General features: G+C 40.2%; 1 protein-coding gene across 1 annotated transcript; it reads left to right on the forward strand.

Moving 5' to 3' along the window:
- The first annotated feature begins 334 nt into the window (after positions 1 to 334).
- LOC139444641 (uncharacterized) lies at positions 335 to 977 on the forward strand. The gene is made up of 2 exons (XM_071225564.1): positions 335 to 410; positions 496 to 977. Exons 1-2 carry the CDS (start codon positions 335 to 337, stop codon positions 975 to 977), a joined length of 558 nt encoding a protein of 185 aa, XP_071081665.1.
- The last annotated feature ends 17,019 nt before the right edge of the window (positions 978 to 17,996 follow it).

Raw genomic sequence — 17,996 nt, forward strand, 5'->3', positions numbered from 1 at the left:
AGTTCCCCTAAAATTAGTTAAAACAACACGTGGCATTTACCTGTCTGGCATTATGAACTCACCTAAAGGAGAGATTAAGGTCTGGAGTAGAGGTAGTAGAAATGAAAGGGTAGAGCTTTAGAGGATTAGGGGACTTAAAGGAAAGTTTTAAAAAAAGGAATAATGTAAGTGTAATGAAAGATGCCTTTATGATGAGAAGACAATTTTTAGAAATTACAAAAATAACAATAGGAAAAAACAATTATTACACTGAGAAACTGAGATGAGACGATTTACAGTTGAGATGGCTAGGTTTAGTATATAGATACTTGAAACTGACTAACAGGACATCAGCATGGCTGGTCTTCGCAATGTTGAGTTTGTTATGTCACAGAGAGGAAAGCCCCAAGTCCTATTTTATGGTTATCTTCACACTAAGACGTAGAGAGAGGGACAGATCAGCCGAAATTGCCTAGGGAGAAGGCGATCTCTTAAACACCTAATGCCACAATGACAACACTAAGAACGTCGAGAGACTGACTTGCGTACACTGGAAGTGTGTCGAGTCCACATGTAGAGGAAGACTCACGACAGTAGGAACCGTGATGAGGAATGCTACAGAGCATAACCATGCCCCATGCATCGTCACTACCTGGGTCGACCACGGAGCACGATTCCCCCTACCTCTGTGGAACCGTCACGGTACAACAGGTCCCAGGACGAACAACAACCTGGAAGGCTTTCATAACCGACTCAACAGAGGTCTCCCTCACCGAAATCCCAACATCCACCGATTTGTGGAGGTAGTCAGGAAGGTGGAACAGGCAGAGCGAGCTAGGATTTTACAGCTCGACTTTGGAGCAGCTCCAAGAGGCAGGAAGAGAGTGTACAGAGAGGTGGAGAACCGTCTCTGCCGCCTGAAGTACGAGTTGAATAGAGAGGTGAAATCCCCAATGCAGTTTCTAGATGCGGTTGGCCATCCCTTCAGGCTGGGATAAAGAGTGAATTTGAGATGAAATTTATTATAATGTATTATGAATTTTGAAAAATGAACATTTTGTTATAATGTATTATGAATTTTGAAAAATGAACATTTTATTATAATGTATTATGAATTTTGAATAATATCGTAATCGTAATTAAATATTTATCTCAATCTATTCGTGTTTCTTGGGTTTTCCATTGTATGAAATAGGTGACAGACTAGGGATTAGCAATGCCATGGACCGTGAACTTTGTTGTCTTAAGCTGTAGGGGAAATGTGATGTAGGGGTTTTGGGAGGTTACCAACACCGCAGCTGAAGGGACCTACGTAAATAATTCGAGTTATCCGAGGTTCGACAAAACCGAAAGAAGTTTATTAAGGAAGGAATATGCAGGGACCAGGTTTTTACTTCGAGATTACCGTAAGTTCGACACATCAAAGTTCGACACAACAGTATTTGACTGTGTATGCAGTCAGTCAATGAAAATTGCCGGGTAATTTTAATACTTCATTCAGGGATAGCGACACGTATCACTTATATCCACAAACCAACATGTGCACATCAGCCTTGAAACAGATCTAATACTGTACCAGAACATTGTGTCAAATATACATACACATACAGGATACATGTGATATTGCGATTGATAATGGTTTGGTTAAAATACACATACACGTATTTTTCATATAAATGAGACCTTTCGACAGGATGAAGACAAAGGATAACAAGTGGGATCTATTGGATTTTTTAACGGATAAATATGCAAATAATAAGGTGATGTTGGTACTACTTTCAGTGTTTACAAAGAAATGTGGCGTCCCCTTGTCTCTCAGAGATCGGCATTAAGTTTCTAAAACAAGGACGGGTCGGCTCGGAGTCAGTATACTGTGTCTGAGTGGGGTATTCATGTTCAACTGCAGCATGGTATCTCAGTGAGCTAGCACTATAAATCGGCATCAGTCCGGACTAGTACAAGCAGCCACACAAACACACACACGTACATGCACGTCGCTATATAAGTGCAATAATCTTGGACGCGACGTTAAACCCCATTTCACCTCACCTCACGTGTCTTTTTTCTTATGAACATATTTTATTATCATATATTTTTTTTCTTTCATATGTATAGTGCGAAGCGACTGTGTAATATGAATTTCCCTTGGGATAATAAAGTCTTATCTTAAACATTTACATTAACATTTGTTACTACAAACATATTTTTATTATTTCCCTCTACAGTTACTTAATGTTCAACTAACCTTCTCCTAATGTGATGCTCCCTACTTGGGTGGTTGTCTGTGAGAGGCATGTCGATACGGATAAGTCCATGGACTCCCAAGTCCAATCAATAGAACGATCCACAAATAGACTGTACACAACCGACAGTGAAGGTCCCCGGGACGAGACATTATCTCCAGCAGAATACAAAATAGAATCACATCCCTTTGGACAGACCAATAAAACCAGACGCACAAAAGTAGAACAATCTTACATCATTTAACTCCCATAGCACAAATCTGATCAATCCAGATAAAAAAACAAACTCTGCAACAAAAATCGACGAACACTTAAACCTATTTTTAGATTGATATTTTGTCTGGTTCTTATATTAGGTAGTGAAGCACTATTAAATCAATTTTCGTCAAAACCGTAATGCACGAGAACTTAAAACGTACATCCGAAATACTAGCCTTGCTACATACATACTGCACACAATAACGCAAAAACACTAAAAAAGAAAAAAAAATTCAATCATGTTGCAATTTACCACACATATAGATGTGTAAATATGTACTTGGAAATTATTTTGAATACACTTGTTTCACAAAAAAGAAGTGAAAAACTACCAAGATCAGCAGTGGCAAACACGTCTTTGGTTTTCAGTTTCTGAGAGAAGCAGATGTACCATCTACCAAAACATATTACATGACAATTGTGCAATCACTGTAAAACTGGTGGCATGGTTAGTTAGCCATGAAATAAGTTCCATATATATTTTTACATGAGTTGCCACACACAAATCAATATACGTGACTGCAGTATACTCTGCGTTAAGTGAAACGTTATGACAACTTTATTACTGAGGACAGGTTCAGGTGGCAAGCCATGATCAGCACATACTTATTTTCTTCGTGTAGTTGTGAATAAGACACTATTGACGTTGCCAAGAGCACTTTGCCCACCATGTGCATTATACTGTTGACTTAGTAAACTTACATAGGCTATATATTTATAAAAAGGAATATTACGCTGAGTTCACATATATTTTTTTCAATTTAAGATAGTCCATGCAGTTGGTCGAAAAAGCAAAATAGCAGTGAAAATGATATGAATGGATCACTGAAATTCTGGAAATCCACCAGGTGTTCGCGAAAAGGGTAAGCATGTCAGTTAAAGCAACAAAACTGTTTTCATGACCACAAGCATCTCTGCTTAACTTAGGGTTCAGTGTGCGTTCTCGACTATAAGCATGCCTTAATGAATCACTATCAAATAGTGGTGGTATTACGTTCTCACAGAAAGATGAGCGTATCCTTCTCCACCGGTAGCACCATCACAAACAAATGCAAAGGCAAGTCTAGAAACACGGAACACATGGTACAAGTCCATTATGGAATTAATTCAGGCATACATTTTGTAACACATATGGAAAAGGACAAAGGAACCAATACTGTCATTTGACGAGACACTAAACTACACTGTCAGTCGATGTCGTCAGTTTCCAGACATTAATATGCAACCTGATGTTGTGAAGAAATATGGCAAAAATATAGGGATTATAGTGAAGCAAGCATGGTCACAGACAATGTATGCATATCTATTATCCAATGACTGTCAGGGATAATGAAGGGGAACGCCACTACATACATATGGGTAAAACATGAGTGAGCTTAACAAACATACATTACACTTGTTTAATCTAAACACAAAATTTCGCGTAGATTGCATTAACATTCACGACCATCTGTCAATGTCAGTACTCTCGAACGTCTTGGCTACGATGTGTGTTGGTAGCTCCACATGTAGCGAGTGATGTGGATTCACGATGAGCTACGACCAGAGCCCTACCTGTAAGACTGGCACATTAGACCAGCAGATGTGCTGATACAGCACATATTGCCTCTCTGATTGTACCCCCATAACAATAGTGGGTATTTATATGTTTAATGTCCTGTTATCGCAACCTGCTGTTTTAAAGACAGTGCATATGTGAGACTGTCTGTACATACAGTTATTGGGTGCATGTAAAATAACATTGCTCCCAGTTTAAGGGCATATGCTGAAACACGACGGCGCTCTGACACTGATGAATGGTGTTTGTGAGCTGGATGTATTATCTTTCAAATTAGAGATAAACGTTGAAACGTCTTAAGCACAGCACACTTTATATCACCATTTCTAATATTATGGCAGTGACTATCTGGTTTTCTTTGCATACAACATACGTTATGTATCTGGTCGTGTGTGTATCATCAGTTGTCGTCTATTTACGTACACACGTGGCAACTCGATAGCACCTTATCATAACTACAGTCAGTTTAGCATAAACTTGAATGGAACTCAGAACAAAGGTAATCTCCAGACAATAACGAAGAACGAGATATATCTTGCACGAAATGCTCACAGTTGCTCGCTAGTTGTACGCTATTCTGTATTTTCACTTGTGCCATATATTCCCGTTTTTTAGGTTGACGAATTGACTTGCCTTTGCTTGTGTTTGCGACAGGTGCCACCGGTTGGCCAGGATGGGCTTGCCATTTCACGAAGGCATGATGTCATTTCATAGTGATTCATAAACACAAAATCGGAATCGCACAATAGACTCTGCTTTTGACAGTGCTTTCTTGTGAGTGTGGAGAGGGTTTTGTCGCTATTACTATGATGGATCTGGCAGATTATTCTTCACAAGTACCGATAATGTGACAAAGAGGCAACCAAAGACAGTGTCCCAAAGCCTGCTGCCGTTGGACATGAATGGGATTCCGATCTTGTGTACGCGCCAGGTAGGAATATTTACGATCTGGAAACGTTAAGTGGCGATATAGTGCTGTATTTAACAGAATGGTGAGAAAGGCTAAGCTCTAACTCTCTTACCAATCAACACCGATGCTAAATCGATAGTTTTTGCTTCAGGGGGATATACAAGCATTTGTTCTGATCCCTCTTCAACACCAACGTCGTTATACGTCAACGGCAAGGATCCTCTGATTAAGGGTGATCTGTTTTATGATACTATGTTTAAATGGTTAACCCGAGCAGTGCAACTGACGCGCCATATTGTTGAGTTGAGCTCTGAGCACATGGCGCGTCCAATCTTCATCCTATCGTCAAGGTACTGCCACCGATGACACATTTACAAGAACTTAATTCATAATCAAATCAGCATGTAGAACACATGTAGTTTACAACTATCTCCAGCTGTTCTGTTTTGAGGAAGTACAGGTAAAAAACAAATAGAACATGATGCGTATACACGGTAGTATGATGACAAGGTAAAACAGACACGTTGCCTTAAAGAATACAGCCAAGCCACATAACAATCCATAGTCCTGACGGTATCTAGATTTGACAACTCAGATGTCCAACTGAAAGTCATCGTAAAACCGCTGCCAACAAAGTGTTGAAGGGCTTAATGTCGTTTTAACCGATTGATTAAAAGCAACCCGGTGACAGAAGAAACGTCACAATAACACCCAGATGCTTTATATTCCTTTAACAGCAGTTGATTAAAACCCGATGTAACATCTCAAAGTATAGAACTAGTTTATTTGTGTAAATGCGGACACGATTTATTCAGGATACCAGATGCTTGGATGAGAACATGTTATACCTTGGGGTCATCACAGACAGGATGGTGTAGAGGGGAAAAACACTTCAAAAGACAAATATGAATATGAAGTGAATAATGCCGTTTCAACTACAAAGACCAGAGTGAAGTGAATAGTGATTGTGTTCCTCTGATCTTTATATAAATCCCCCTAAACCACATGTTACTGAGGATGACATGCAAGACAAGGAGCAAGATTACATGGTTCATGTCTAGCATGTCTAGCATATCATCAGTAACTGCTAACTTATGGACTTCAGTTCTTTGGTTCAAGGGAAGTTTTTATTCTTAGTTACCTGATTAAGGACGTCTTGGAAAAAACTCTCACTTGTCTATTGTCACAAGTCATCGGCAGTTCTGTCTGAAAGATGAGATTTACACAAGATTGTAAAATGAAAGCAAACCCTTAATTGTGTCCTTCCGTACTTGCTGCATACAATGCTGCTTGGTCATAAGTTCAATGCGCTGGGCTTGTCATGCTTGCGTGCAACTACACAGGCGAGGCACCAATCCTGATTATTGTTAGATACGGTGTTTCCAGTAACTGTACCAAGTCTCATGCTCTGTCACGATTTTTAACCTCGGCCACAAGACTATTTGGTTACATGATTACTACTGTATCCGCACTTGTTCACTGATATCACACTATGGTGTTTTATCAGATGGGTATTTATGCTCAGTAGAACTATATTTCTTGTGGCCGATGTAATTAATATCCAGCTCTGTAATTAATCTGCTGAGGCACCGGTCGATGTCATCGTCGTAATTTATAGCAAACGCTTCTGGAAGATATATTTGATATTTCCTGTTTTTGTCTTGGTAATTACCCGATATAAATCACTTACCTGATGACGTGCATCACTCTGCTGACATGGAGTCTTTATTGTGTGACATGATGAGATTGAAGGATGAATAATCACATATCATAGAGCGATGTCACGTTTCAGCCATACCACGACAATAAGGCATGCTTCATGGAATAGCAATACCAATGCTCATTAGAGATGTGGACTGAACGCAACAGCTATTTGGCGTCAAGATTAATCTGTATTGTCCTTGTACAGTTAATACAACTTCTACAAGCTTGACATCAGCTGGCGACCTGTTATTCCCCTGGGCGACTATGAGTTAGTGAGTGTTTTGAAAATCAAAGCACCCTAAAAGTATTTCAGTTGTATAATTGTGTTGCCGATTAACGTGGAAGGTCACTCAAGCATGATACAGGTCGTTTACTAGATTGTTGAAACCCACGAGCAAAGTTTTATTACTCGCAAACACATAATACTTATCTTCCAAATCCGGGATTCGAACATAAAATCCTTGGATCCTGACGCTCAACACTGAAAGGTGCTGTACTGTTGTCCACTGGGTCTCAAACTCATTTACCAATACCTATATATCACATCTTCCGGCAACATCAAGCATGTGTTTATCTTGAAACCATATAAATTTGAGTGTGAGTGAGTATGGTTTTACTCCGCTTTTTGCAATATTGCAGCAATATCACGGCGGGGGACACCAGAAATGGGATCCACACCCTGTACACCTTTTGATACTCGAACCCGGGTATTCGGCGTGACGAGAGAACGCTTTAACCCCTCGGTTACCCCACCGCCCCCATATATATGCAGACGCTGTACAAAGAGAAACCAGTTGAATCTGTTCAAGGTCCTCACATGTATTCAAGTGTTGTGTATTAGTACTGGTAAATAAAGTAATGAATATTAAGGTCATAGAGATCAGTGTTGATTTCATGGGAAACAACCAGCGTCACTGGCGACACGTACATATTTCTAATCAAATACCAATTAAGGTATGTGGATCACTGCTGATCCCGTGCATTAATGATAATTCGATGATAATTTCACAAACAAATCACTCAGGTTGTGAAGATCCTCATAATTCCTGCAGCTAAGTAGAAGGGAATATCAGACAATATCATACCAAGAATGAACTGGCTCAGCTCTGATTACAACCGGTTTGTTTGTATGCATGGGTTATTGCGTGGAGTCAGGAGCTCAGGCGGGACAATTCTTGAGAAACATTCCTATAAACCAACAGAGCTACACATATCCACCGCATCCGCTCATACATGTTACATAAATACCTCATTTGTCGTGGTCACGATCGATACACGCCAAGAATGTTCCATAGCTCCATTACTTCACAGAGAATCATTACGAATGAGGAAGTGTATCCGCGGAATGTTCCTTCCTGTTTGGAGTCACCGACATGTTGAAAATAAGTTGGCATTTTATAAACCATTTTGTGTACAATGCAATTCCCTTATTTAACTAATGTTTTCGAGTTTTTTAGATGATTCGTAAGTACAAGCTTCTGATACAGTCGGACTCTGTTTTTAGCAGACATTTCTTATGATTCTTGAAAGGGTTTTGTAGCTTTTAATCAAGCGGCTGTCAGTATTGTATGAACAACCCTTACTTGTCAGGCATGAACGAAGCAGAGCCTGCAACCATAACCCGCAGAACAAACAGAAGCACTGACACCCGTTAATCAGCTAAGCTGTCCTTGAAACGGTGCCACATTCTATCCCAATCAGAAAGCCATCAAACAAAGTACGCATCACGACGCTCTCACATCTGGAATAACACATACAACATAAAAGGATTACCTGGATGTGGTATTAATAAGGTATTACATTGACGCATTAGCGACCAAAATGGGTTCCGATATCGATACAATTGCCTATTTTAACGTGTGTCATATGTCCCTGTGTTTGTTCAGCGTGAGTTCTTCGAATGTGGGATATAGTTAAGGACGGATCAACTAATTAACGTCTCTTACAACTGAAAATGACAGCAAGCCGAGAACTACGGCCCTCACACGTTATGATCCAGTATTGTGCCTGGCTTTGTGTTGGTCAAAGGGCTTTGTGCCGGAGTTGCAGTATTGTTCAACACCTCCTTCTTTGCAGCTGTGTGACAGAGCTCAGGTTCCCGTGATGTGTTGTTCTCAGTTGCTACACCCCCCATGCCTCTGAGGTATTGATATTGTCAACCATCGTGTAAGCTCATCATATACTTGTTCTTGATCATGGTCCTGATTCTGCTGATATAAAGTGTCCACATCAGACAGTGCATCTCTATTCATCCATCCTGGGTATTCCACTGAACACCTGGGCTGATTAATTTGGACAAGTGGTGGCGCGGGTTGAAGAAGGTTCTCACTTTGTGTTTCACTGGTTTAGGTGGTCACGGTAATACAGCGATATAACTCTGAAACTGGGTGTTATCATAGTTAACTCCCTCACATGACTGTTATCACAGTTAACTATGACTCAGTACTATAGTTAGAAATGACGATAATATGTTTATTCAGAGTTTCATTAAGGTTTGGCAACCCAGTCTGTGATACGTGCAGGATCCAGTCAATTGCGAAATAAAACCCATGGAGAAAAAACACCCATTAGAACAGGGGACGCCTCCAAACAGACTCCTGACGTCCCAATAGTGATTATTGGTAAATAAGGCAATATGCAAATAGAACGAATCTTTTCTCACATGAAATGAAGAAACTTCCAGTTATCCAAAATCAAGAACACATACGTGTGTAACACAAACCCATGTTGTCCGCCGCTCCAAAGAACACGATTCCCAACATGGGTACAATGTGTGAAGCCCATTTTTCTGGTGTTCCACACCGTGATATTGCTAGAATATTGCTAAAAGCAGCGTAAAACCATACTCTCTCACACACCAAGTTGTCCTGCGATGCATTGAAACCCCGAATGCGTAAAACATATGGTTAAATATAAATTATCTTACATGCGCCAAATACAATTCTTTCTTCGAGAATCTTGTCTGAGTAGCATCACATCATTTCAGGTCCTATGCTTTTGGAAAGATTAGATTCGACATCCCAGAAACAGAAGTACAATATGATGAAACCTGTTTGTACAGACATAAACAAACTTGGTGAGATCATTTGATAAATGTGGTAGTTGGCTGTATTATGTTCAATTTCCATGCAACATGTTATCCATAACCGCATGATTTGTTATTTAATAAAAATCGTTTCGAAAACATAAAGGTGTAACGTTCAAATGATATGGGTTTTTTTGTGGACTGTTTTATGGATGGCATATCAAACAATAAATGCCAATTAAGGTATGTGGATCACTGCTGATCCCGTGCATTAATGATAATTCGATGATAATTTCACAAACAAATCACTCAGGTTGTGAAGATCCTCATAATGCCTGCAGCTAAGTAGAAGGGAATATCAGACAATATCATACCAAGAATGAACTGGTTCAGCTCTGATTACAACCAGATTGTTTGTATGCATGGGTTATTGCGTGGAGAAGCTGAGTCAGGAGCTCAGGCGGGACAATTCTTGAGAAACATTCCTATAAACCAACAGAGCTATACATATCCACCGCATCCGCTCATACATGTTACATAAATACCTCTTTTGTCGTGGTCACGATCGATACACGCCGAGAATGTTCCATAGCTCCATTACTTATCAGAGAATCATTACGAATGAGGAAGTGTATCCGCGGAATGTTCCTTCCTGTTTGGAGTCACCGACATGTTGAAAATAACTTGGCATTTTATAAACCATTTTGTGTACAATGCAATTGTTCTCGAGTTTTTTAGATGATTCATAAGTACACGCTTCTGATACAGTCGGACTCTGTTTTTAGCAGACATTTCTTATGATCATTGAAAGGGTTTTGTAGCTTTTAATCAAGCGGCTGTCAGTATTGTATGAACAACCCTTACATGTCAGGCATGAACGAAGCAGAGCCTGCAACCATAACCCACAGAACAAACAGAAGCGCAGACACCCGTTAATCAGCTAATCAGCCTCATTCTATCCCAATCAGAAAGCCATCAAACAAAGCACGCATCACGACGCTCTCACATCTGGAATAACACATACAACATAAAAGGATTACCTGGATGTGGTATTAATAAGGTATTACATTGACGCATTAGCGACCAAAATGGGTTCCGATATCGATACAATTGCCTATTTTAACGTGTGTCATATGTCCCTGTGTTTGTTCAGCGTGAGTTCTTCGAATGTGGGATATAGTTAAGGACGGATCAACTAATTAACGTCTCTTACAACTGAAAATGACAGCAAGCCGAGAACTACGGCCCTCACACGTTATGATCCAGTATTGTGCCTGGCTTTGTGTTGGTCAAAGGGCTTTGTGCCGGAGTTGCAGTATTGTTCAACACCTCCTTCTTTGCAGCTGTGTGACAGAGCTCAGGTTCCCGTGATGTGTTGTTCTCAGTTGCTACACCCCCCATGCCTCTGAGGTATTGATATTGTCAACCATCGTGTAAGCTCATCATATACTTGTTCTTGATCATGGTCCTGATTCTGCTGATATAAAGTGTCCACATCAGACAGTGCATCTCTATTCATCCATCCTGGGTATTCCACTGAACACCTGGGCTGATTAATTTGGACAAGTGGTGGCGCGGGTTGAAGAAGGTTCTCACTTTGTGTTTCACTGGTTTAGGTGGTCACGGTAATACAGCGATATAACTCTGAAACTGGGTGTTATCATAGTTAACTCCCTCACATGACTGTTATCACAGTTAACTATGACTCAGTACTATAGTTAGAAATGACGATAATATGTTTATTCAGAGTTTCATTAAGGTTTGGCAACCCAGTCTGTGATACGTGCAGGATCCAGTCAATTGCGAAATAAAACCCATGGAGAAAAAACACCCATTAGAACAGGGGACGCCTCCAAACAGACTCCTGACGTCCCAATAGTGATTATTGGTAAATAAGGCAATATGCAAATAGAACGAATCTTTTCTCACATGAAATGAAGAAACTTCCAGTTATCCAAAATCAAGAACACATACGTGTGTAACACAAACCCATGTTGTCCGCCGCTCCAAAGAACACGATTCCCAACATGGGTACAATGTGTGAAGCCCATTTTTCTGGTGTTCCACACCGTGATATTGCTAGAATATTGCTAAAAGCAGCGTAAAACCATACTCTCTCACACACCAAGTTGTCCTGCGATGCATTGAAACCCCGAATGCGTAAAACATATGGTTAAATATAAATTATCTTACATGCGCCAAATACAATTCTTTCTTCGAGAATCTTGTCTGAGTAGCATCACATCATTTCAGGTCCTATGCTTTTGGAAAGATTAGATTCGACATCCCAGAAACAGAAGTACAATATGATGAAACCTGTTTGTACAGACATAAACAAACTTGGTGAGATCATTTGATAAATGTGGTAGTTGGCTGTATTATGTTCAATTTCCATGCAACATGTTATCCATAACCGCATGATTTGTTATTTAATAAAAATCGTTTCGAAAACATAAAGGTGTAACGTTCAAATGATATGGGTTTTTTTGTGGACTGTTTTATGGATGGCATATCAAACAATAAATGCTCCATCAACATTTGACAAAGATATACAGATATACAACAGAAGATATTTTACAACATGCAGCTTATTTGGCATCACAATTAAACTTTTCAAATGGCTGATTTCATGACAGAAAATCAGAGAAGTCTAGGCTGCATTTTTTTTTTTAAACTTTTAAACTGCCCCATCAACAAAGTTAACACATACTTTTTCTGTAAGAGTGGAATATTCCATACCCAACAAAAACAGATTAAAATACAACGTCTGGACAATTTAAACTGTCCGCTTTCCCATTTTACTGTAAGTCAGTTATCATGGTTCTGATATTACCCAATGTGCATGTAAAGAAAACGAAAATTGTAGACATGTGGAGGACATTTCCAAGATTTGACGCATGGGTGACATGGTGCACGTGTCCCATGCCATTCCTTCTTTTGACTGGTACCACATGTTACCGTGTGTTGTTTTCAGGGGGAGACCTTTGCATGTGTTTGTGATGAGTGCCATCGGTGGGGCAGGATACGCTCACATTTGTGCGAACATCTTGTTTCATCGCTGTTAGGTGCTGATTCGTAGACACATGCTCGGCTTTTAACATATGTTTCTTGTGATTATGGAAAGGGTTATCGTGGTTTTACAAAGAGGGTTTTGGTGATCCTGTCACAGTCAGACTGGTTTGGCTCATCATCAGCTCAGGTTCTTGTCACCTCTACCCGCAGCCCAGACAGCAAAGGGAACTTCTCACAGGAAGCGCTGACCAGTCTAACCCACCAAGAACTTTTTGGAGAATGTGAAGATAGGAAGACTCCCCAACACTGCAGCCTTCTGCATTACCCAGATAGTCAGAAGGTCTGCATTCCTGGTAGCAAACCTGTGTATTCTCCCAATGTCAGTCAACAGATTGGGAGGTACCAAACCTAAGGCACCGAGAACAATGGGGAGTCGATCGGACAACTTGGCACTTGGGATGCAAGCGTGACATTTCGAAAGCGAGGTCAGTATAATTGCCATGCTTTTACTGAATCTTGTCAATCGCATTAGTTTCAAAAGGGACAGAAAATTCGATGATATAAATGATTTCATTGGATTTATCGAAAAGGACATGATCAAGCTTGTTTGCCTGGATAGGATCTGAGGCTCGGTACGGGCCTATTCCAAAGAATTTTGTATTTATCATTTTCCACAACGCTTTTCTACATATTCTGGGTTGTGTCATGGATTGACCTCAGGGTCAAAACACCAGCATGGCGAAGACTGAAATAAAATGATCGAGCCACTCCATAATGTCGCTTAAGATACTGCGCTTGTGCCAAAGGTGGGCAACCACTGACAATGTGTCAGACGTTCTCATTACATTCATTGTATATTCATTTCATATTTACATTTTGATGAAAAATCACACATTGACGGTTTCGTGAGGTAAGTGACTGTTCCCGAGCAGCAAGCAGAAAGTCTTCTGTTTCATTTTTAGGCCAGCCGACTTCATCCAAGGGGGAGGACGCTGCAGGGTTGCTGATCTTCTCAACACACTGTACATAAACTCGATGCAGTAGTCATTCAGCCTCTCCCTGAAAAACTGAGTCTGGAAAGGATTTGATATGACACTTCGCTTGGGTGACACTCATTCCTGTACCGTCCAGCAGCACCGAACTATCAACAAAACCAACATCGACATTGAGATAATGACCTACGTCCTTGGCTCGTTTAAGAAAATGGTCGAATGCCTTGTTTTCATCTTGACATGCTTCACAAGAGGATCATCAGACAAATAGATTTGTGCCAAAGTGAACAATACAATTCCTGTTATGAAGAGCGTCCACGTTCGTCAAACCACGCCCTCCCATTTTAACTGGTAGATATAAGCGATTGAGGGAAGAGTGAGGGTGGTGGGATCTACTGTCTGACATGATGCTCCGTGTGAGGGTGTCAGTAGAATGCATTTCTTGTTTTGTCCAATCAACAACACCAAACAATATGACAGGACAGGTACCGCATAAGTATTTGTGGCTTTAACTTAATTACAAGCGTTCAGCTCTGAACTCCGGAGACAACAAGGGCTGTCGGTGATAATGAATGAGAATGGTGCAGGATCCGCTGACATTTTCGCGAGCCCCTGGTATCATCACTGTTTGGTGGTGAACGTGGACGCATGCTCGACGTTTAGAAGTGGTTTCTTTGGAATGTGGATTTACTTATTATAATTGTTATTATAATGTTTGGTTGTTTTTCCAATATCAACCGAAAAACCCTCTTTAAATGAGTATTATGAAAAGCAGAACGACATTTGATATGCTATACATTTACTAAAACAGTGTAGACAGCATAATATGCTACAAAAATGTTTCAAGAGATTTTACCCACAGGACAAGGACTGATGGTGATGATATAAGTAATGAGAACGTAAATGCATATATTCAAGAAACATAGATACAACTCACATGCACATATGGTCATCTGTCAATGTAACTACTATCAACAATAATCTGCAAGCTTTCATCTAAATAGTTGTATTTCCAGAGGCCTGGGATCATTATGATGGACACCGTCTACCACACTTCCAGTATTCTAGACAAGGACATCCGCCGATGGAGCACACATTGTCTCTGATTGCACAGCCATATTTATACATGGTACTTAATTATGGTTTCGTGCGATCACTGTACACACCTGCCAAGCAAATGCGTTGACGAATATGTATTACTGTCATTACTGGTCACAGAACACAGAAGATGTAGGAAAATATACGTTAGACCTCAACAAGGATGACACCAACAATTATCCCGTTGTCTGACATCAAGTTAACGTACATGTATCCTAGCAAAGAGACGTTGTTACTATCAACTTTCAAATTACAGATTTACCTTAAATATTCTCCACATACCCCATTACCTCATCAAAGGTTCACATAGTTTGACATCTGATATTTTATGTATCTTTTCGCTTGTTTACGTGATACGTGGCCCGTGAAGATCCGGGTAGAATAGGTCTTCGGCAACACCTGCTTGTCGTAAGAGGCGACTAACGGGATCGGGTGGTCAGGCTCGTTGACTTGGTTGATGCATGTCATCGATCCCAATTACCTGGATCGATCCTCATGATATTAATCACTGGATTGTCTGGTCCAGATTCGATTATTCACAGACCACCGTCATATAGCTGGAATATTACTGAGTGCCGCGTTAAACAAGAAAACAAGACCAAAACGTAATACGTCGTATCGCAACAAACGCACATCGTGATTCTTATGAAAAATAACAAAATTATATGAAAATCAGACAATCTTAAACCATATTACTCATGATTCCTCGCTGGTTCTAATTCATACGAAGTGCCTAAGAATAATGTGACGAAGAGGCATATTGCCAATGGGCATGAATACGTCCTATCTTGTGTACGTGCCAGGTAGGAACAGCCATGATCTGGAGACGTCAAGTGGAAGTGTAGAACTGTATATAACAGAATGGAGCAGAAAGCTACGCTCTTATACGCTGATCAACCAACGCGGACACGAGATGGAAAGCATTAGCTTTAGGAGATAAATAGTCATTTGTTCTGGGCCCTCTTCAGCACCTGTACTGGTCAATGGCAAGGACGTGACCGGAATAAAAGTGATCCCCCAGGACATTTGGCCATGAAGGCAGTCATATCAAACATATCATGTCACCATTCTAAAATGTCTCAATGAGGGCATTAGGTGTCAGTGGGCTGTAAACAACGCATACCGTAAGTGTGTGTAGTAGGGATCTGCACACCTTGACGCAAACAGATAACAAAATAGAATATGGGCACCAAAAGAAATAGGTATAAAGACACGTGCATACACCGATACTTTTATTTGGGATTGTGTACAAATATTTGCTTAGTTAAAGTTAATCATAAATTAAGACAATTCCTACATATGAATTTAATATTTGCCTCTGATATTGATGACAATCATTGACAGGAACATGTAATGGTACGTACATGACTGAAGTAGAGAGTAACCATTCTAGCCAAACATTTTAGATACCTTTATCTACGTGTATAAGATAGCTACCGCGATAAATCGAAAAGAACAATGAAGTGCGAAGCGTGGTTTATTTCACAATGAAAAGTTGTTCTAAGATGATTCATCAACGTGATGACGTCATATATTAGAAGACGATACGCTTTAAGGAAAAGTATCTAGTAAGTTGTTCCCCACAGATGTAGCTGTGAAAGCGCACTGCGTCATCTCCATTCTGTCATGGCAACGTTTGAATATGGATGCGAACTCGGAGATGATTGATGTGGCATCAGTTGCGTCTCGTATGGTAATATGCTGCATGATGGACTTTGGGGATCAATGACAATCTGTTTTATTCCCCATATGTTTATTTTCACATACTCAAACCATACTTTTCCTCTTAACTGAGCTTCTCCGTGATAGTAGATAGAATGCCTGCCCGTAGAGCTAAAGATCGGGGTCGATTCCAGGTCGCGTCATACTAAAAGACATTACGCTATGGTACTTGTTGTTGACCTGTCTGGCGCCTGGCATTAACGGGATAAATCAAGAACTAGTTGGCTCTGATTATACTGTCTGAGTTTGGGAATCATCTTGAAAACTGTTGCATGGTATCTCAGTGGGCTAGCACGATATAACCGGCATCGATCGGGATTAGTACGAGCAGCCACACACAAACAAACGCACACACACACACACACACAAAATCACACAAAAAAACACATACAAATACACGTACGCACGCAAACACATGCACACACGCACGCACGCACGCACGCAAACACGAACACTTTCATGCACATCGCTACATAAGTGAAATAGTCTTGAATGCGACTCAAAACCCAACTTCACGTCAACTCCCCACAACTTTCTGAAATATGAAACAATAAAATGTCCCCGGTAAAGCAAAATTATAACGGTTCTTTCATAAAGGAAAAAGGGTCCTTTGCAACTGTTTTTAACTGCATGATGTTCTTTATTCAACGGTGCCTTTGCGGTACACCTGACTGCTCAGTACGCGTGTAGACCTGAGTTGATTTCACTGAATTTCGGTTGGTTTTTTTGGTCTAAATATATAACCACACGCGTTTATTGTATTCTTGCAGCAACAACTCGATATTTGTAAATACAATCATTGTTTCCAATTAAGCACATGTAGTATTTGAAATGGTTCCAGAGAAATACTTTTCTGTTCCGGTAATGCTTCTTCAAGAAAGTCAAGGTATAACACGTGCGCACACGTCAGAATGTAGGATTCCATTTCATGGTGTAATCACAAACAATTTGCAACTGGTGAAAGTATGTACGTGTATAATGTATTCTAGCTCGGAATGATAAAAAAATGACGCACTTCAAAACCATTGCCATAACTATTAATAGAAATGCGAAAAACCTTTCCATTATCATACGAAATATCTGTTAAAAGAGGTCCAGTGGACCATAGCCATCATAATACTGCGTCTATATTTCACAAACAAATATTGTTGAAACCAGTTTTCGCGAATAGGTGATCGTATCCTTCCCCTGGTGGCACGCGTTATAAATACATGCAGAGGCAAGTCAAATATTCATATAAAAACCGGAAACTTACAGTACAAATCAAAACAGGGAATTGCATTGGACATAATCTTTGTCACTGTTGTGTCAGTGTCTACAATGAAACTTTTACAAGCCTTACCAAAGCCTTGAATGTGAGGCAAACCCTCACTCATCACTATTGGAGTACTGGCCTAACCTGATATTCAGTCTAGGCCGCTGCTGAATACCAACAGTTACTCGTTGTTAACACACTCTGCAATTTGAGTTTGTCTGGCATGTCCACTGGGTGAAC

Source organism: Haliotis cracherodii, unplaced genomic scaffold (genome assembly GCF_022045235.1).
Source record: "Haliotis cracherodii isolate W230 unplaced genomic scaffold, xgHalCrac1.p SCAF_10, whole genome shotgun sequence".
In the NCBI taxonomy this organism is placed as follows: Eukaryota; Metazoa; Mollusca; class Gastropoda; order Lepetellida; family Haliotidae; genus Haliotis; species Haliotis cracherodii.

What these genes read in the sequence shown, in the direction of transcription:
- LOC139444641 (XM_071225564.1), top strand. Translation starts at nt 335, where the DNA reads ATGGCTGGTCTTCGCAATGTTGAGTTTGTTATGTCACAGAGAGGAAAG. An exon ending in CCTATTTTATGGTTATCTTC is followed by an intron (nt 411 to 495) that starts ACACTAAGACGT and finishes GCCACAATGACA; the next exon opens with ACACTAAGAACGTCGAGAGA.